Source organism: Puma concolor, chromosome B4 (genome assembly GCF_028749965.1).
Source record: "Puma concolor isolate L17-30 chromosome B4, mPumCon1.1.hap2, whole genome shotgun sequence".
Classification (NCBI taxonomy): Eukaryota; Metazoa; Chordata; class Mammalia; order Carnivora; family Felidae; genus Puma; species Puma concolor.
In genome coordinates, this window is record NC_141673.1 from 125,245,494 (window position 1) to 125,268,073 (window position 22,580).

At 36.3% G+C, this 22,580-nt stretch overlaps 1 protein-coding gene across 2 annotated transcripts in view; it reads right to left on the reverse strand.

Moving 5' to 3' along the window:
- The window catches only part of MALRD1 (MAM and LDL receptor class A domain containing 1), a 784,828-nt gene that overhangs the window by 416,077 nt on the left and 346,171 nt on the right, over positions 1-22,580 (reverse strand). For both annotated transcript variants that reach the window (XM_086714806.1, XM_086714807.1), the window contains 2 exons: positions 14,913-15,160; positions 10,799-11,090 (listed from right to left, as the gene is read on the reverse strand). In XM_086714806.1, the coding sequence (XP_086570932.1) occupies positions 10,799-11,090; positions 14,913-15,160 (540 nt within the window). The remainder of the gene's footprint in view (positions 1-10,798; positions 11,091-14,912; positions 15,161-22,580) is intronic.

Sequence of the window (22,580 nt, forward strand, 5' to 3'; positions counted from 1 at the left end):
TGGGGGGTGGGAGGGAGGAGAGGGTGGGTGATGGGTACTGAGGAGGGCACCTTTTGGGATGAGCACTGGGTGTTGTATGGAAACCAATTTGACAATAAATTTCATATATAAATAAAAAAAAAAAAAAAAAAAAAGAAATGACATTTGGGGAAAGGAATTCGAAAGAAGGAGAAGAAAGACTTACTTTTCATTTAATCTTTCTATATTTTTCTTAATCATGTGAGGGCAGTGGTATTATGGGCCATTTTGTTTGCCTTCTTCATATAAAATTAAATATAAATTACAGTCTATTTTAATATTAAAAAAAAAAAAAAAAAAAAAAAAAGAAAGACCAATACTCTGAAAACAATAAGATGCTGATAAAAGAAACTGAAGATGACACAAACAAATGGAAAGATATACCATGCTCATCGACTGGAAGAATTAATATTGTTACAATGTCCATATCATCCAAAGCAATCTACAGATTCAATGCAATCCTTATCAAAATACCAATAGCATTTTTTACAGAACTAAAAAAATAATGCTAAAATTTATATAGAAGGGTACCTCGGTGGCTCAGTCAGTTGAGTGTCTGACTTGGGCTCAGATCATGATCTCACAGTTTGTGAGTTCAAGCCCCGCATCAGGCTCTGTGCTGACAGTTTAGAGCCTGGAGTCTGCTAAGGATTCTGTGTCTCCCTCTCTCTCTTCCCCTTCCCCCACGTATGTTCCATCTCTCTCTGTCTCAAAAACTAAATAAATACTTAAAAATTTTTTAATTTATATGGAGCCACAAAAGACCCCAAACAGCTAAAGCAATCTTGGTGGGGGGGGGGGGGGAGAACAAAAATGAAGGTGTCAGAGTCCCAGATTTCAAGAAATACTACAAAGTTATATTAATCAAAACATTAAAGAATTGACACAAAAGAGACCCAAAGATCAATGTAACATAAGAGAGAGCCCAGAAATAAAGCCACATATATATGGTACATTAATCTATGACAAAGGAGGCAGGAATACAGAATGGGGGGAAAACAGTCTCTTCAATAAATGATGTTGGAAAACTGGACAGTTACAAGCAAAATATTGAAACTGGCTCTCCTTCTTATACCATACACAAAAACAAACACAAAACAGGTTAAAGACCTAAATGTATGACCTGAAACCATCAAACTCATAAAAGAAAACGTAGGCAGTAATCTCTTGGACAACAGCCTTAGCAACATCTTTATAATTGTTTCCTTTGGAAAGGTAAACAAAGGAAAAAAAAAAAAAAACTATTGGAACTACACCAAAATAAAAAGCTTTTGCACAGCAAATGATACCATCAACAAACAAAAAAGCAACTTATGGAATTTTAGAAAATATTTGCAAACTTTATATCCAATATGGATTAATAGCCAAAATATATATAGAACTTATACAATTCAATAGCCAAAAAAATATGATTTAAAAAAAGGCAGAGAACTGGGGCACCTGGGTAGCTCAGTTGGTTGAGTGTCTGACTTCCGCTCAGGTCATGATCTCGCAACTAGTGAATTCGAGCCCCAATCGGGCTCTGGGCTGACAGCTTGGAGCCTGGAGCCTGCTTTGGATTCTGTGTCTCCCTCTCTCTCTGCCCCTAACCCACTCGCATTCTGTCTCTGTCTCTCAAAAATAAGTAAACATTAAAGAAAAATTTTTTTAAAAAGGGCAGAGAACCTGAATAGGGATTTTTTCCAAAGACATACAGATGGCCAAGAGACTCATGAAAAGCTATTTAACAGCATTATTCATCAAGAAAGTGCAAATCAAAACCAAAATGAGATATCACCTCACACCAGTCAGAAGGGATAGTGTCAAAAAGACAAGGAATAACAAGTGTTGGCAAGAATGTGGGGAAAAAGTGAACCCCCATGCATTGTTGGTGGTAATGTAAACTGGGGCAGCCACTATGGAAAACACTGTGGAAGTCCATCAAAGGAGTAAAAATAGAAATAGCATATGATCCAAAAATACCACTACTGTGTATTTACCCAAAGAAAACAAAAGCACTAATTTGGAAGGATATATGCACACTTATGTTTATTGCAGCATTATTTACAAAAGCCAAGATATGGAACAACTCAAGTGCCCATCAATAGCTGAATGGATAAAGAAGATGTGAGATACAAATACACATGAGTGCACAGACGCACACACACACACACACACACACACACACACACAAATGGAATATTACTTAGTCATAAAAAAGAATGAAATTTTGTCATTTGCAACCACATGGATGGACCCAAGGATGTTATGTTATGTGAAATAAGTCAGACAGAGAAAGACAAATACCAAATTATTTCACTTATATGTGGAATTTAAAAAACAAAACAAATGAACAAACAAAAACAAACACACTTAAATACAGAGAACTGGGTGTTGCCAGAGGTGAGTGGCATGATGGGCAAGATAGCCACAGAGAATTAAGAGGTGCAAACTTCCACTTATAAAATAAATAAGGAGGTCAAAAGTACAGGACAGGAAATATTGTCAATAATATTGTAATAACATTGTATGGCAGCAGAGAGTGACTATATTTAGTCGTCATCACTGAGTAATGCACAGAATTGTTGAATCACTATGTTGTACACTTGCAACTGATATGACAGCGTATGTCAACAAAAAAAAATAATGAGATTCTTGCTTTGGCATTTAAAAAATATTTAAAATGTATAGAAACTTCAAAACATTACTGAGAAAAATTAAAAATCACCTAAATAAATGTACTTACCCTTGCCATATACAAGGTTAATGTTACAAAACATTAATTGCTTGTCTGTACACCAATGGAAAACTAAAAATGAAATTTCAAAAAGATACCACTTACAAAAACATTAGTGTCATCAGCATAAAAATATTAAATGCCTTTACCATGAAACCATAATATACTATTAACTCTTTCAATCCATGGTAATAACATGTTTTTCCATTTATTACAACAGAGAAATGCTATGTGTCTAACTAAATATTGAGAGTTTTATTACTATAAGAAACAGAAAAAAATGTCTATTTCAGAATAATAGCAGACTAGCACACCTCCAATCTTGGGTGATTCAATAAAAAAATAACACTTTATTTTCACAGCAGCACTTACTTTTATATAGTTAATTTGTGTAAAAATATAGTGTAATAAACCTTTATGAAAAAATAAATTTTCAATAAAAAATTCATTGGTTATCTCAGGGCACCTGGGTAGCTCAGTCAGTTGTGTCCAGCTTCAGCTTAGGTCATGATCTCACAGTTCGTGGGTTTGAGTCCCGCGTCAGGCTCATGTGCTGACAGCTCAGAGTCTGGAGCCTGCTTTGGATTCTGGGTCTGCCTGTCTCTGCAACTCCACCCGGTCATGCTCTGTGTGTCTCTCTCTCTCTCTCAAACATAAACATTTTAAAAAATTAAATATTCATTCGTTGCCCTAACAACTAAAGAAAAGGTGTTCTTTTTATTTTTTAAATATTTATTTATTTTAAGAGAGAATGTGCATGTACATGCATGTGAACAGGGGAGGGGCAGAGAGAGAAGGAGAGAGAATCCCAAGTAGGCTCTGTACCCAACACAAAGCCTGAAGCAGGGCCCACTCTCATGACCTTGAGATCATGCTCTGAGCTGAAATTAAGAGTTGGATGCTTAACTGAGCCAGCCAACTACCCCTAAAGAGAAAATTTAAATTAATACAATGCCAATATTAGCAAACATGTAATATTATTTGCAATATATAACATTACTAATTTCTACTAACACATTCTATAATTTTGTAAGAAGTATTGATGTCATGAATTGAAAACTGATACATGGGATAAGTAACATGGAAGAAGCTGATGAATAAATATTTATAAACCTGCTTACTATGCTATGATATATCCCAAGCTGATTTCAAGTATTCTAAACATATTGGCTAGCATTTCCAGAGAGGTTCTTTACACAAGTTGTATTGAATTTTGTACAATATCTGCTGTATAACCTGTGAGGTTGGAAGAAGGAACATTTATAAAATAGAGTCTATTGCCAGCAGTAGAGAAATGTGGGACATGAGAAAGTGGAAGGCCACGCAGACACCTAGCTGCCATAATGAGAAAAGTTTTGTTTTTCCTGGAATATAGAAAAAAGAAGGGTTCCAGAAAAATTAATTGTATTAAAGAAGAAAGGGGAGGCAATGGAGTTAGTTACACTATTAGTTGTTACATCCATGAAGACAGATATTTTTTTCAAAAGACCTACATGGCACAAAATAAAGCAGAACTTTTAAACTTGAAAAGGCCCAGTCCATCCCTGACTGCTCAAATTTGAACTCACAAGTCCAAGCGCGGGCTAACTGTATCCATCACTGTGTCCCAGTGGAAACAAGCTAAGCATAGCCCCTTTATGCACACTGTTAGTAATATGTTCCTACAATGCAGATAATGGGTTTAAAAATGCTATATCCATAGCTAATTCTCCATTATTCAGAGGGGAAAATGACAATGCAATACACATAAACCCATCCATCTACAAGTTCTAAAAATGCAAATGAAACACAGTGAAACACCAATGAAGGTACTGTATTTATTACTGTGTTTTGAGAGCCATAAATTCATTTGAGCCAGCAATGTCTATCAGTTTGATTAGCTGGTCTTCTGAGCCTTCATTTTTGTCCTTCTGAGACTAACATTACATGTTATATGAACAAACTTAGAAGTGAATCAATCAATGAGAAATTCTAAGAGTTCTCTGTTTTATGTATTCAAATTTTTTGGTCTACCTCTTCAAAGCCAGCTCTCCTTAGTCAAACTGTTGTATTTTAATTTCTCTTCTCTTCTATCATAATCTCTTTCACTTGCTTTGTTTTTCTCTCCACAAATTTCTTCAATACTTTCTCAATTTCCAGGGGCATTCATTGTCCAAATTGGACAAAGCATGACTACATGTGAAAGTCACTGAAAAAACATAGTCGCGACAAACATACAATGAGATAATAGCTTGCGGTGCATTTGCTGCTGTGATAGCCTTCTCTTAACCATAAAAATGTCCAAGATGAATATCTTCTGTATTGCTACTGCATGAAATTTTGAAAACATCTTTGTCTACCAATAGTATTTGGAATGAAACCTGAGACTCTTCCTGTACAATATGTTACTTAAAGAGTATTCTAATGGGTTTGGGGGTGATGTAAATATATTTTCCAGTGTAAATATTAGTGCCCCTCCTAATAGCAAAAACTGAGAAGGAAGAGATACAAGCATTCTATGAATTTGAGTATTAAAAACCCAGTTTTTTAATTGAGGTGTTCTAATGTAACATTCACTTTGAAAAGTATTCTGGAGAGTATGCCTGTATATTTCAAAAAGAACTTCTCAAGGGGCGCCTGGGTGGCGCAGTCGGTTAAGCGTCCGACTTCAGCCAGGTCACGATCTCGCGGTCTGTGAGTTCGAGCCCCGCGTCGGGCTCTGGGCTGATGGCTCAGAGCCTGGAGCCTGTTTCCGATTCTGTGTCTCCCTCTCTCTCTGACCCTCCCCCGTTCATGCTCTGTCTCTCTCTGTCCCAAAAATAAATAAACGTTGAAAAAAAAAAAATTAAAAAAAAAAAAAAAAAAAAGAACTTCTCTCCTCTTCCCTATCCCCACATCATACCCAACCAAGTCATTCACTTCTGTGATTCTCATTAATATTTCTTTCCTCTCCATTGCTTACTATGAATAATAAAATTAAATCAGAAAACTCAGCAATTAGATATTTAGGGCTTTTGTGAGAGCAATTTCCTTGAAGGAAATGAGAAGGGAAGAGGAGGTATGAACCCTTGTTTTGAGCAAAAAGTAGAACATGATGGAGAGAAAATAGCAAGTAGGCAATATGCTCTCAATAAATTTCAATGTATGCAGAGTTAAATTTCATAGTCTCTCTAGCAGGGAAGAGGATTAACAGAAAAAAAAAGAAATGATATTTGCCGAACACCAACTATTTGCCAAGTATTGTTTAAAATGCATTATATAATTATCTTAACTATTTTTCAAATCACTCATAAGTAGATTCCAATAGTCCCATTTTTTAATTTTTTTAAACATTTATTTTTGAGAGACAGAGTGAGGCAGCGCACGAGTGGGGTAGGAGCAGAGAGAGGGGGTTACGCAGAATCCAAGGCAGGCTCCAGGCTCTGAGCTGTCAGCACAGAGCCTGATGCGGGGCTCGAACCCACAGATCGCGAGATCATGACCTGAGCCGAAGTTGGCCGCCCAACTGACTGAGCGACCCAGGTGCCCCAGTCCCATTTTTAGACAAGAAAGGTAAGAATTAGAGAGGTTAAGTAGATCAGGTGAAATGATACATGTAGTTGGCCTTGCAAAGATCCAAGTTTATGTTATTAAACCTCAGGCACACACACTTTGCTCTAAGTATTGTGTACAGGGTTCACTAAATTAGAGCCAAGCACAATCAGTCGGATTTTCCTAACTCAAGACTCTGCCTGAGCTGCTGTGCCGGCATTCTCATCAGTAGGTAGCAGCCCTTTAAACTACTGCCAAATATTTCAGGGAAATGAGTGACCTCAAAGAGGAGCTAATCCATTTAGTCCTCATTGCCTTGCATACATTTTTTAAAGCAAAAGTTGATTAGCATGTGATATCCCAAAATATATTTGTTGTATAACTTATATTTGGAAATAACTGTGGGGATTTAAAACATACATGCACACGCACACACACACACACACACACACACACACACACACACACACACACACACACACCTGGTCTCTGCCTTCATTATGCTTGGAATTTTTAGTATATATCTGCCAATACAGAGAATATGGCAATGGCTAAGTTTGCATGTGGACATTTAGAAGAGGGATCTTGGTTGCCTTTTTCTTACTAAAATTCATTAAACAATTATTTTTATCCATTATCATTTAGCAATTAAGAAAACTCCCATCATAATAAGCTCTTAAATATAACTTCCAGAGACTTAATAATAATTTAATATGACTTTTGCTAATAAAGCCTTGGGTCTTACTTGACTAGTTAGAATCACTGATAGCAGATTCAGTTCAATTATGTCTTCCTAAATATTTATGTTTGCCTCCTCTTGTCTTCCCTATTTTAAGATATCCTTGATGGAGTTATTAGCCCACACACATGAATACAGATGAAAAGGAGGTAAACAAGAGTCATCTCCAAAAGTCTAATGGATGTAGCCACTGTCTGTGGGACATAATGCCATTTACCCTTCTTCTATCTGTGCAAGTTCCAAGTGTTTTTGCAGTAAAGAGTAATTAACAACCATTAAGTATTTCAAAGATACACACATACACACACAATTTCCATGACACATTGAAAATACCTAATTAGAGAGGTTGTCAATAAATGATAAGATTGAATGATAACAATGCAATAAAAAAATTAGACGCTTGTGCTCTATACAAGAAAAACAATTTTGTCAAAACCAATGGTAGAAACATGTTCTTAATAAAGTGCAAATAATGGAGACTTACTCTCAAATATCTATACCACCTAAGGAATACTGACAAAGACACCCAAAATAAAGAATCATATAAAATTAGTTGACTTTATTGAATAAACATCCACCCTGTATCAGACATGAGACTAGGCAAATTACCATAGGCAGTGACCTCTTTATTCTCAAGGGCCTAAGTTGTAAGTAATATTCTCTCTGCTTTACGGATGAGGAGACTCAGTCTCAGAAAAGTTGTACAATACACAGCTAGTAAGAAGGGAGTCGGAGATTAGCATCTAGTGCATTTGAACATGGCACCCGTGGTCTTGAGGTACCTATTGTGCTTCTATTTAAATAATAACACAACTGCAATTCTTGGGAATTTACAAATGGTAACCTAACTAATGGAACCCATTGTCAGGAACAGACCCGAAAGTGCCCTAGGATATTCACTTCACCTCCTGTACTGTCCACTAGGGTGGCCATTACCCTAAGTGTATATTGAGCAACTGAAATGTAACTAATCCCAAATGAGGTGTGCTGTGAGTGTAAAACGTACATGGGAGTTAAAGACTTAATATGAAAACAAGAATGCAAAATATCTCATTAATATATTTGTCTTGTTTTATATTAAAATGATATTTTTGATATACTGAAGTAATGAAAATATATTAAAATTATTTTCACTTTTAAAAATATAACTTCCAGAAAATGCAAACTTACATACGTGGCTTACATTTGTGACCCTTTTTATACTTCCATTAGACATTCATGATATCAGTGATGTGTTCAGGATATCACCCTCCTCCACCCCCCAAAACCTATACAAAGAGAGAGACAAAAACTGTATAACTATTTGCTAAATAAATGAAAATTTAAAAATAAATAAATAAATAAAAATAAAATCATCAGTGACTCCAATAGAGTCCTCTAAATTCATGATGAAGTCATAGTTTGTCAGAATCACTACACAGTTCAAGTCTAAGCAAACTTTCGCTTTTCACTTTTACCAAGAGAAAGCATATACTTGAGCGCTCATAATAGTATAAAGACCTCTGGGTTTTGTTTTTTTGTTTTTGTTTTTTTCCTCTTGGGGTCTTTCTACTGCAGCCATTTCTACCAATGATCATATTTTGTATAAATGAATACTGTGCCTCCTTTTTACCTTGTACTGTTTTCTTTGCTCTCTCTCCCTTTCTTTTCTTCCTTCCTTCCTTCTTTCTTTTTTATTTGTTTCCCAAGCAGTCAATACATTTTCATTGTATGATCATTTGGGGAAGAAACTAAAACAAACTAATATTCAACGCGGTCCCAGTTTAGCTCCCTGCTTCCTTTGTAGTATTATCTCAGCGCTACTAGGTTCCTGCTTCAACCGAATCACCCACTCACAGGCCACCTTGGCAGCCTGTGTGTCACCATCTCTGATCTGTCTCATGCCCTTATTCCTCCCTACGTTGGTTATTTGTTCCACTGTGCTCACACTTGGCATCCCTATCCCGCAAAACGAAGGAGTCTTTCCTTCAAATAAGCCCCAGGTATGGTTCCAAACTCCTGCATGCCCTATAAATAAATCTCACATCCGATGTCCTCAGCTGGGTGTTTTCTTCATTTGCTTTGCACCCTCGTAAAGTTTTACGTATTTCTCCTGGCATTTAATTATATCATACCACATATTAGAGTTATTTGAGGTGTTACTCGTATTCTCCCTCACCATAATACTGAGTTGGTTTTAAAAGCAGACATTCTTTTTATTTTCCATTCTTCAAAAAAATTTAATATAGTACCTTAAATATTGTAAGGATATAAAAAGAACTCTACCTTTATTAATATGTGCCCTTCATTTGATAATCAATATATATTTTATACCAGTTTATAGATATTTTAAAATTTTCCTTTGGAAATTTTTTAAAATAAATTTTATTGGAGATTTCACAAATTTAAGAATCTGATATTCCCAACAAGATTGATTTGTTCCTCATGCATTCCATTTCGTTTGTTCATTAAAGTTGGAAGCAATTCAATGTAAAACTTGCTCCCTCACTACTCAGAGCCTATATGATAGGTTTTTTTTGTTTTGTTTTTTTTGGATCTATACCCAAGTTGATACACCTGCCATCCAAAGAGTCAACAGAGAATGGAAAGTAAAGCTTTTCTCAAGGAAGTAGATTAAGTCTGATGTATCTGAAATGCTCCTGCATTACATTTACATAAGGATACTAATCCCTAAACAGCCTTGAAATATGTTTGTTTTTCTCTATAGTATTCCACATATTGCTAGAAACAGGTCAGGCGAAAACTGTTCAACTAGTTGTCTACTGGGGAATGCTCTCTTAACCAAATTAAAATACTCCCTTTGGCATGAATGGAGAAGTCAAGGAAGAAACACTATGTTCCTTATTTCATCTGCCATGCTAAAAGCCAGAACAAACATTCATTCTTTTTAAAGCACTATTGTTTTTTACCAATTATAAGAGATAAAATTTATATACCAAAGGAATGGCACTTTTGGTATCTACACGAAACTAATGGTTTAACTATTAATATGTCGTATCAATTGACAAAATTTGCTGTCTTGTCATTTTAATATATATACCATATTTGTTTTCATTCCATCCCTCTAATATATCATATGGATTAATGGTGCTTGTTATTTCCACTGCTTACAATGCTGTCACTATGTGTGTATATTGTGTATATGTGTATATTGAACATCATTTTAATGTTTTAATATTTTAATATTATTAAATAAAAATTATTAAATAAAATTATTTAAAAATATATTATATTTATATATATATATATATATTATTAAATAAAATAATTTAATATTTAATATTTTAATATAATTCTTTAAGCAAATTACCACAAGATATTTTAGTTTAAAAGACTTTAGGAGCATATTCAATCCCTTAAACTATTTAAATATGTAAACTCAACCATTCAAATCGCAATGTCCACTGGTCTAAAAAGGATAAAGTAAAAGGTCCGTCCATAGTAATGTCCAATTAAAATCGAATAACTCTGTTCTTGATGTTCTTATATTTTATTGAGTAAATTGATATTTGTTAAGGATTGAATTCTGAATCGTACAACAAACAAAGGAGATTTCTCTTATTTCACGGATCTAAGATGCAGCTGACTCAACAGAGAACTCAGACACTGGTCAACATACTGAGGCTTGGAGAAAGCCTGGAAGACAGTGTGATGAGTCTGAGCTTGAAAGATTTTTTTTGTTAGATTCAGAAAGATTTTGTTCTTTATGAAAGCAACGAATCACTAGGTGTTTATATCATTTCTTTTCCACTTCTTTCCTTCCTTCCCACCTTCTATTCTGTGAAAATACCTAACAGTCACAACTTAAAACGTACCTGTTGGGAGAGGTGCTGCTGGTTCTTCTTTCATGGACCAATGGGATGGCAGACAACTCTTTGTAAGCACAATGTCATCCAGGGCAATATCACCACGGTGTCCTTCCCCAACTCTACCTTCAAATTTGAGTTGGAAGTCCTCATCGCCAGACAGTGATATTTCTTTCCGCTGCCAGAAATTGCCCTGTTCTACAGTGAGGTTAAGTAGGACCTTCGTTTGGTTTGAGATGGACACCTGGCTCAAGGTGAGTGCCCCAATGCCATTTCCATACATGTGATAATGAAAAATTATCTGTAACCAAAAACAGGAATATTATATATAAATAGTACAATTGATTCCATTTTACTTTCACGTATATCATATTGTTCTCTCTGTCATTAACAGAGTCAAAGGAACACGAGATCTGCATATCCTAATGTTCTGTGAGTACTCTAATACTGAGTGAGGTTAGGCCCACCTAAATCCTAAGCTATAATACATGGGAGACAGTGTAGTCAGAATCAAATAGAAATTTAGGTGAGAAAAAAATGAGCAGATTTTATTTTCTTTCTCTGACTTCTAAATGCATAATTCCTCAATAAACTCTTAAACTCCACTGTCAAAGGAATAAATATCATTAAAAATTGATCCATCATTTTTTTTTTTAATTTTTTTTTTCAACGTTTATTTATTTTTGGGACAGAGAGAGACAGAGCATGAACGGGGGAGGGGCAGAGAGAGAGGGAGACACAGAATCGGAAACAGGCTCCAGGCTCCGAGCCATCAGCCCAGAGCCTGACGCGGGGCTCGAACTCACGGACCGCGAGATCGTGACCTGGCTGAAGTCGGACGCTTAACCGACTGCGCCACCCAGGCGCCCCTTGATCCATCATTTAAAGACTTTTCATGATTAAGCAATAGCAGGAACTAAAGAAGAACATTTCCAGTCTCATAAATCTTAAATCATTTTCTTTGAAAGAGTAGAGTATTCTGTTGCTTATTCTAATACATTCTTGTACTTGGAACACATTTTTTACTTCCACAAGATCTTTAGGGCTCCACCATATACCACAAAACCACCAAACAGCAGCTATCCAAATTTAGTTGAAATGCTAGGAACATGATCTAGGATAGCAACCTTGGGCACTTCCCCCCCAAGGAAAATTAACAGAAATATTTCCAAGGATTAACATTTCAGTGTTTCAAAGGTGGAGTTCACCAGATTTTTACTAACAGTTACACCGAAGGGAAAATTCAGGGAGAAATTCTAGGAGAAAAAAAAAACAGTGCCAGTTAGAAATAATAAGAACTCAGAGCATTTTAAAGCTTTTGTCTTGTCATTTGTATGAATGAAGGAACACAGCAAAGGTGAGTGATCTCCACACAGGAAAAAGACATTTCTGAACACTAGCAGTCAGCGATGTTATTCTCTAGAGAAAGAAAAAAATGACTGTGCTTAAAGGGTAAAGTATATGATTAAATAATATATGCAATGCATACTTCAAAAAGCATCAATTTAACATAGGCAAGCCATGTGCAAGTGACTCTACTCAGATCTCCTAGTTGATGGTGTTCTTCTAGGATCCAAAATTGTTTCTTCTGTTGACAGACCTTTCCAACACGAGCTCTGTGACCATTATGACATGCTCTGGGAGAGGACCCATGGAATCTGGGTTCTGTGACTCGACTGGGTAAGAAACATAAGGGGCCCAAGGACAACCTCTTGACCAGCAACAACCAGCCCCAGAAGAAATGGCATGATGGGCATCACACACGGCTATGTGGAGCCCCTGCTGCCACAGAGATGGTCTTTCTAGTGCTCTGCCTTGTTCTGTCTGATTTGAACAACAAATCTGAAGTCTATGTTTCATGTCACAGTAAACACTTCCCTACCTTTTTGAGGACATTTGTTGAATGGTCCCATCTGGTTAACATGCAAACAAGCATAAAAACACCTCCATTTCTATAGAAAACATTTGACAACAACATAGTCTAGTTTCAGGGCACCGTGAGGGAATAAAAGTCTTCTAAGCACCAAATTCTTCTGACGAGGCTCTTTCACTAGAAATTTCAGAGTTACTCAAAGGTCCGTATCTCTTCCCTCCTCAATCTGTCTCATCCCTCCCACTACCTATCCCTCAAAAGGAAGAAAAATCTTCCATTTGACTTTTTTTCTGCTTGAAGGTATTCCACAAGGTCAAGCGACAGAAAGGATTTTCATGAAAATCCAGGAGGTCACTCTGCTTACCGATGTACATATTTTTTATATGAGAGACACAATCATTCCCAGCATGACCTTTCCTCACTTCTTTGTATTCAATCTATATCATAAATATTCATAAAATGAACCATTCATCATTAATTTTTTGACATTTCTTCTAGGCATATTTCATTATTCTCACACAGATGTTTAAAACAGTGGGGACTACAGTTCCAGGACCAGGGAAAGAGAGAGATGGATGAAATCCTTACTTGCTACAGTATGAAAAACAAATCTTTTTCAGCATTTTCAGACAAAGTCTAAATAGAAAAGTTGAGAAGTTAAGCTAGAATTCTATATGGTATGCTTAATTTCTAATTAGCTTTCTAAGACTAAAGCACATTTGCAAATTTCAGAGTATCTACGGGTATAGAAAGAGAGATTTATAGATAAAGACTAGGCATATAAAATCTGGTGTGTTTGGGTTTGATTTTTGAGAAAATACCAAGTAATTTGGAAAACAACAAAAACAAACAAGAAATGTATTTGATTAAAACTCATTTTCTTTGGCCAAACTAATTACATAAAGTTTAATGTTATTCTGTATGATTTGTTACATCTGCTCGAGACTGCTGAGTTATCTCTCTAAAACTCTGATCTGAGCATGTCACTCTCTTACAGAAAATTCTATCAAATGCACCTGTAGAGATAAGAGAAATGAGGTTTACCCCCCAAGAGTTAAACTATAAAATCAACTTAAGATGAGACAGAAAAACTTCCAATACAAGCTAAAGACTTAACTTCTATTAAGACCATGACAATGGTAGGAAGAGAAGGCTGATCAGCACAAAACAGAGGAGCAAGCATCTGTAATGGGTGCAGGCAATGTGGGGAGCCTTTGAGCAAAGGCTAAAAACAACTCCTTCCAAGGGGTAGGGCTCTCACTATTGTGGAGTCAGGTACACAAGAATATTATAATTTGAAGACAACAAAGATTAAATCACATTATTGTCTCCCAGCCCAATTCTTTGATCAACTTTCTAGACGTAATCTGCTTTCCTTTCAGTGTTCAGACACTGGAGAACACACCAGTCAGAATACATGTGTCCAGATCTTATGGAGATCACATTTCCCATTGTAAGTATAAATAAATGGCACATTTATTCATGTACCATTCTCTTGTAAGCAAGATTCTTGAGAAGTCACCTCTGAATGTTTCATTTACATTGTATGTAAAGCTAAGTTTAGTTCCTAACTCAGCTGGCTCAAATCCTTCATGAAATTAAAAACAACCAATCAATAAAGAAAAAGTAGAGGACCTGAAAATACACACTCATCATAGGAGGCTGCTTGTCCTGAAGAACCATACAGTCCTATTTATAATTTTAATAGTACAAATGATTTCCTTAAGTTTCCATAGGATAGTGGCCAAACCATCTTTTCTTCTTGCCTAAGAAATTCTTCCTTTTTTAGGGATAATTTTAGCCTTTCCTTTTCCATAAAGACTCTTCAACCATTTTACAGTAGCTCCAACTACTTCTGATACTCATTCTTGGAAATATGTAACTATCTACTACTTGTTGTTGAATTTTCCGATGACAGAATTCTCATATGCCCAAAAAGTACTAAATTCCTTGAGTGGAAGCAACTTGATTTTACTTTTCTACTATCCATAGTGACGGATAATAACCATGAAGCTTTCCAGTGGTTTCCAAAATTAGAATATCTATGGAATTGATTGATATGATAAATTCTTCCCACAGTTCTCACCATCCTTCCCTTTTCTCCTTACTTCACTTTCTCCTTCCCATACATATCCCAGGTTGAGTAAATTTAAAGTCGGCTTTTGCCTGGTCCTGGCCATTCCATTTTTCTGTATTAGCTCTATCAGCAGTCGCTTACAGTATTTGTTTTGCTTCATTTTTTTTCCATACCTTGCAGTTTTTGCTTCTTCTACTTATGACTGGGCTTGAGATTCTGGCTGCTCTCATGGGCTGCTGAGGGAACAAGCTCTTTATAAAGATGTAATGACCAGAGGAGTTCCGGAAGGTGTGATCAGCAGCTGGTTCCATGCCTGCAGCAGGGATGCTGCTAGCTTTCAGATTCCAGTCAAAGTCATCATCCTGTTCCTGCTCCCAGGAACAAAGGTCAAATTCAAAATCACAGTGCCCACTGGAGGTACCTGGAAAACATTTCCCAATTTATGGTAGAGAGAAAAAGGAAATTAGCTGACTTTAGGACATACAATGCAAATTAGAGTGATCTTGACACATCATGTAATATTCAATACCTAAGAATATTATCCTGACACTAGCATTAAAAGAGACTATTTTAAACCCATGTTTAGTAATTGATGTTTCAGCATTTTATCTTATTTGGAAAAGACTTACACATCCAATGAATTCAACCCAATTTATCATTTAACTGAGCAAAACTCCAAAGTTTTAGGTTACCAAAGATTTTGAAAGCTATTTAAGAGTCTATAAACCTTTTTTTATCTTTCAGCCCACTTGTTCTTTTTTAAAAAATTTTTTTTTTAATGTCTACCTATTTTTGAGAGAGACAGAGTGCAAGCAGGGGGAGAGCAGAGAGAGAGAGAGAGGGAGACACAGAATCTGGAGCAGGTTTTAGGCTATCAGCACAAACCCCAATGCAGGGCTCAAACTGACAAACCTTGAGATCATCATGACCTGAGCAGACGTCAGACGCTTAACTGATCCATCCGGGTGCCCATCCACCCTCAAGTTCTTAACAATTACCCATGAAAATGTCCTGAGACAAAATAAACCATTATCTTAAGTTATTTTTGCTGGCAATTTGCACCAGGTACAACATGAATTCAACTAATAAATTCAGATAGAATAAAAGCTGATTATCCAGAAAGGCTTGGGGAGACACAGGAGTAGGGCAGCTCACAATTGTTTACTACTTAGGTTTTATTGGGAACTAAGGTTTCTAAGAGTTAAAATTCTGGTAAGTGTAATTAAAATTCCAGAATGGATAAGGGAAGCACTATGTATTTTGGAAAGTAAGATGCGTAAGAAAGGCATAAGCAATGAAATATATTTTTGTTAAGGGGAAAGAGTAATTTTGTCTTAAAATGAGACTAGTTATTTAAATAGAGAAGGCTTACAATAAAATCTGAATTGAAACTTGTGAAACGTTTGTGAAGGGGAATCTTTGGAAAAAAATGTATCCAAGGTTAGAATGGACAAAAATTGGAATAAATGAACTTTATTTTATTTTATTTTTTTATTTTAGAGAGAGAGAGAGAGAAGGGAAGAGGATTAGAATGAAAGAGAGAGAGCCTCCACACTCAGTGCGGAGCCCAACGCAGGGCCCAATGTGGACTCAACAAAGGACTTAACCCCATGCCATTGATATCATGAACTGAGATGAAATCAAGATTGGGATGCTCAACCAGCTGAGCCACTCAGGCACCCCAGAATAAGTGAATTTTTAAAGTACACTGCTATAAAATTGAGATCTGGCTTTCTCTCTGCTAAATAGGTTTCTTGGATTACTTCTCTGTTCTTAATAAGAAACTGTAAGTAAAGTTTCTGTTTTGTCTTTATCAGTTCTTTAATTACATGAAACAGTTAAAACTTAGCAAAATAAAGGAGCAAAGTTTTGCTAACAGCGAGACAAGCCAATGCTTTTGCGTTTGGAATCCCTTGTTGCCAGCTTGGTTAAATAAATAATGAAACAAGTTTTATAGTGATCTTTGATCCTATTTAGGCATGTGCTTTAGAACCTTCTGATATTTTATAACAAACTTCCCAAAAATTCAAAATTCTCAGTAAAGTCTTTTTGACTACAAAAAAAAAAATGTATGTGCACACACACACACACGTATGCACAAACACACATGTGCGTGCACACACACACACACACACACACTATTTTAGTTTCCTACAGAAAGCTATTTCCATGGCTTGTACAAGTCTATTTCTCTACAAATCTGGTTCCCAGTCTCAAAATCAATAAGAAGATACTTTAGCATTACACACACATTTCTTCCCCCAAACACCTATTTGATCAATGTAATTTATTTCTTCTCTCTTCTCATCTTTGCTCCTCGGGCCCTGGTAGAGAATTTAGGAAGTTTCTTGTTCTACTCAATACAGCTTCGCTTGGAAACTGCTGCCTAAAGCAAAAGTTATTAATCATTGCAATTGTTTTTAAAACATAATCCTTATTTTAGAGATGAGAAAATTGTGCAACAGAAAGGTAAAGAGTGTATTAATTGGAATTTATGATAATAAGCTGCAGAAATTAAAAATGTTAATTTGCACAAAATAGCAACTATCTCCCAGGTTCTTAAAATTATTTCATTACTAACATTGCTTAAGTCTTTTCTTCCACTTCCAGGATAGCAAGAATTATTGAGTTCGACTATGACCTTATTGATTTTCTGCCTGCTGGATCTATCCATTTCTGATACATGAGGGTGGAAACCTCCAACTACAATAGTGAGCCCATCGATTCTCCTTGCAATTCCGTTAGGTTTTTGTCTCATGTTGTTTGACATTCTATTGTCAGGTTCGTACACATTAGGGATTGTCATGCCTCCTTGGGGAATGACTCCTTTACTATTATGTAATACCTTTATTTACCCTTGGTTACTCTTAAAAGCTTTTATTTTACCTTCACTCTCCAAAGCTTTCTTTCCCTTATGCAAATCTGAGTTTCTAATCTATACCGTTTTTCAATCCTCTAAAAACAAAGAAGGTTTTCTGGCAAAAAAAAAAAAAAAAATTCCCTCAGTCTGTGTTTGTCTGAGAAAATTTTTGTTGACTCTTCACTTTCAAAGGAAAATTTCAGAATATGAAATCTAGGTTGGTAATGTTGTTATTGTTGTCCCCCACCCACACACAACATCTTAAATATTTCACTCTTTCTTTTTACTTGCATAATTTCTGAGACATCAAGTGTAATCCTTACCTTTATAGTTAAAGTGTCTTATCCTTCGAACTTCTCTCAGGATTTTACTTTGATTTTCTGTGGCTTGAAAATGATATACCTAGGTGTAGTTGTTGTGTTTTATTTGGGGGGGTGTTGTGGGGGGTTTTTGGTATTTATCCTGATTCATGGTTTCTGTGCATCTGGATCTGTGGTTTTGCATCCAACATTAATTTGGGGGAAATTCTCAGTCATTATTCTTTCAAATATTTCTTCTGTTCCTTTCTCTCTTTCTTCTCCATGTGATACTCCCACTAAGTACATTACACCTTTTGTTGTAAAGTCCTTGGATATTCTGTTGTGTGTTCTCAGTCTTTGTTCTCTCCACTTTTCAGTTTTTGAGGTTTCTATTGTGATGGCCTCTAGCTCAGGTATTCCTCCACTGTGTCTGGGCTAATAAGCCCACCAAAGCCATCCTTCACTTTTGTCACAGTGGGGTTTTTTTCCCCTTGATTTTATTTTATTTCTTTATTTTTGTTACTGGATCAGATGATTTTTTTTTATTCTCAAGTTAGTTAACATAGAGTTAACTTGGCTTCTGGAGTAGGGCCCAGTGATTCATCACTTACATATAACACCAAATGCTCATCCCAACAAGTGCCCTCCTTAATGCCCATCACCCAGTGCCTCCCCCGCCCCAGCAGCCCTCAGTTTGTTCTCTATATTTAAATGTCTCTTGCAGTTTGCCTCCCTGTTTTTATCTTGTTTTCCCTTCCCTCCCCCTATGACCTTCTGTTTCTTAAATTACACATCTGAGTAAAATTATATATTTATCTTCCTCTGACTTATTTCGCTTAGCATAATACACTCTAGTTCCATCCATGTTGTTGCAAATGGAAAGATTTCATTCTTTTTCATTTCCAAGTAGTATCCCATTGTATATTTTGACCACATCTTAATCCATTCATCATCAGTTAATGGAAATGTGGGCTCTTTCCATAATTTGGCTATTGTTGATAGTACTGCTATAAACATTGGGGTGCATGTGCCCTTTCAAAACAGCATTTCTGTATCCTTTGGATAAATTCCTAGCAGTATAATTGCTGGGTCGTAGGGTTAGTTCTATTTTTAATTTTATGAGGAACTTCCATATTGTTTTCCAGAGTGGCTGCACCAGTTGGCATTCCCACCAACAGTGCAATAGGGTTTCCCTTTCTCCACATCCTCTCCAACTTCTGTTGTTTCCTGAGTTGATAATTTTAGCCATTCTGACAGGTGTGAGGTGGTATCTCATCATGGCTTTGATTTGTATTTCCCTGATAATGAGTGACATTGAGCAGCTTTTCATGTGTCTGTTAGCCATCTGGATGTCTTCTTTGGAAAAGTGTCTACTCAGGTCTTCTGCCCATTTCTTCACTGGATTATTTATTTTTCAGGTGTTGAGTTTGGTAAGTTCTTTATAGATTTTGGATACTAATCCTTTATCTGATATGTCATTTGCAAATACCTTCTCCCATTCAGTCGGTTGCCTTTTAGTTTTGATGATTGTTTCCTTTGCTGTACAGAAGCTTTTTATCTTGATGAGGTCCCAAAAGTTCATTTTTGCTTTTTTTCCCTTGCCTTCAGAGACATGTCAAGTAAGAAGTTGCTGTGGCCGAGGTCAAAGAGGTTTCTGCCTGTCTTCTCCTGTAGGATTTTGATGGTTTCCTGTCTCACATTTAGGTCTTTCATCCATTTTGAGTTCATTTTCATGTATGGTGTGACAGTGTTTTTGATTGCTAGGATTTCTTTCTGATTCTTTCTTAAGATCTCCATCTCTCTGTTTACATTGCCCATCTTTCATTGCATGCTCTTTTATCCACTAGAGGACTTAGCATATAGTTTTAAATTCCTGGTCTGATAATTCCAACACCCCTGCCATATCTCTTTCTGATGCTTCTTCTGTTTCTTCAAATTATAGTTTTTTTGTTTTGTCTGTTTTTTGCCTTTCAGTATATGCCTGGAGATATTTTCTTAATAGCTGGACATGATATATTGGGTAAAAGAAACTGCTTTAAATAGCCCTTTAATGTGGGGAAAGGGGATATTCTATGATTCTGTTATTAGTTCTCAGTCTTTCAATGAACCTATACCTCTGGACTATGAAATTCACAAGTGTTTCTCAGATTTTTTTCTCCCCCCTTACATGGAACAGTATAACTAGAAAGGTGTAGCACTGGAGATTTCCCTTCCACAAAGTCAGTTAGGCTCTGATAATACCCTGGCAGTTTAGAATTTCATTATCTGAGGGAAGACCTTGTTACGAACAACAGAGTTCTAATATATATATATATATATATATATATATATATATATATATATGTGTGTATGTGTGTGTGTATATGTATATATATATGTGTGTGTGTGTATATATATGTGTGTATATGTATACATTTGAATATATATGTATATGTATGTATATACATATGTATATATATGTATGTGTACGTATATATATTTGAGAGAGAGAGTGAAAGACTGCGCATGAGCAGGGGAGAGGAGCAGAGGGAGAGAGAATATTCAGCATGCTCCAAGCTCAGTACAGAGCCTGACATGGGCCTCAATCCTACAAACCACGAGATCATGACCTGAACTGATATCAAGAATCGGACGCTCAACCAACTGAACCACACCTTATAAGGTATCCCTAGAAGGGGGTTTCCTGAAGGTTTTCGCTCAGGCTTGTCCACACGGCAACGCTAGAACTTCATCAGCATCATTTCACCTTTTCCTACCCAGGTGCGGGTTCCTTTAGTGGATTCTTCTCCTGAGTGCCAGGTCTGATAATATGTGACTCCCTGTGTTCACTTGCCTCTCTCCAATCTTGGGACAGCAATTTGCTCTGTGTCCTCCCCTCTTTTATGGATTGAATAAGAGTTGTTGATCCTTCGGTCTGTTCAGGCTTTGCTTGTGAGAAGAGAGCTGTGAGTTCCAAGCTCATCATACACCAAGCTGGACAATAGGAATTACACAAACATCTTCCTATAATTTTGCTGGTAAATTATAAAGCTAATAATGTAAGTGAAGATGTTGTAAAACTGAGCATTCTGCTACTAAGAGTTTGTATCTTATAAAATTCTGCTACTAAGAGTTTGTATCTTATAAAATTATATTCAGGATACTTTTCATGTTCTTTATTTTTAAATGTATATGCATGATGCAGCATACAGCCCATGAGTGATTCATTTGATCATACGTAATAAAATGAACTATTTAGAATTCTTTGATAATAGTAATTCTTTATTAAGTTCTCCCTGAATATTAAACTGAAAATGAAAATCTTGAAAACCATAATTATAGGTGAGATGGTACCCAAAAACTAAAAATACTCAAGAACCTAATTTGTAACACGTCAATAAGTATTCATATAAAGATTTATCTCTTTAAAAAAAAAAAAGCTTATTTGGGGCGCCTGATGGCTCAGCCCGTTAAGCATCCAATTTCAGCTCAGGTCATGATCTCAGGGTTCGCAGGTTCGAGCCTGGTGTTGGGCTCTGTGCTGACAACTCAGAGCCTGGAGCCTGCTTCAGATTCTGTGTCTTCCTCTCTCCGTCTGCCCCTCCCCTGCTCGTGCTCTCTCTGTCTCTCAGAAATAAATAAACATTAAAAAATAAAATTTTTTGAAAAAGAAAGCTTATTTGAACAAGTACCCAAAAAATCTCCGGAAATTTAACGTAAATGAGAGTAGGAATGATTCTGGCAACAAAGCTCTCAGGGACCTGCGCTCTTAAGTGCACATGCCAAAGGAAAGCAGGCACACATCCCAGCTGAAGCCATAGCCATTCTGGGACAAAGATTCTACGCTATTCTTTTTCTTCTCTTTTTTTAATGTTTATTTATTTAGAGAGTGCATGCACACAAGCGGGAGAGGGACAGAGAGAGAAGGAGACAGAAAGTCCCAAGCAGCTTCCGCACTGCCAGCACAGAGCCAGACCCTGGGCTTGATCTCACAGGCCCTGAGATCATAACGTGAGCCAAAATCAAGAGTCAGTCACTTAGCTGACTGAGCCACCCAGGCACCCCCTACACTATTCTATAACAAAAAACTCTTTAAGAATTTCCAATTATGCTAGGCATCAAAATTATGTCTTTATGGACCTATTCTTACAATTAGCATAGGTCAGAATAAATGAAATACACAAAATACCTTCTATGTTATTTGTACCTAATAAGGTGGAAAATTTTAAAACACATGGGCTTTATCATTATTTCAATACCATTTTGGAGTGTAAAGACCACTAAGATGAAAGTTAACTTGGGGTACCTGGGTGGCTCAGTCACTTAAGCATCTGACTTCAACTCAGGTCAATGATCTCACACTTCATGAGTTCAAGTCCCACACTGGGCTCTGTGCTCACAGCTCAGAGCCTGGAACCTGCTCTGGATTCTGTGTCTCTCTCTTTGCCCCTCCCCAGCTCACACTCTGTCTCTCTCTCTCTCTCTCTCAAAAATAAACAGTAAAAAAAATTTTTAAAGTTAACTTTATCACAACTTCCAGGAAAAAGAAAAAAAAAAAACAAAACACTTGCCAAACAATGAAAATATCGTTTTCAGTTTTTGAGATAATTAAAAATTAATAAAGTTAAAAGGCATCAAGACTAATGTGCTTTTAAAAATGGTTTAACAGCCAGGCTAACACTGATTTCTAATAGTTTCAAGGA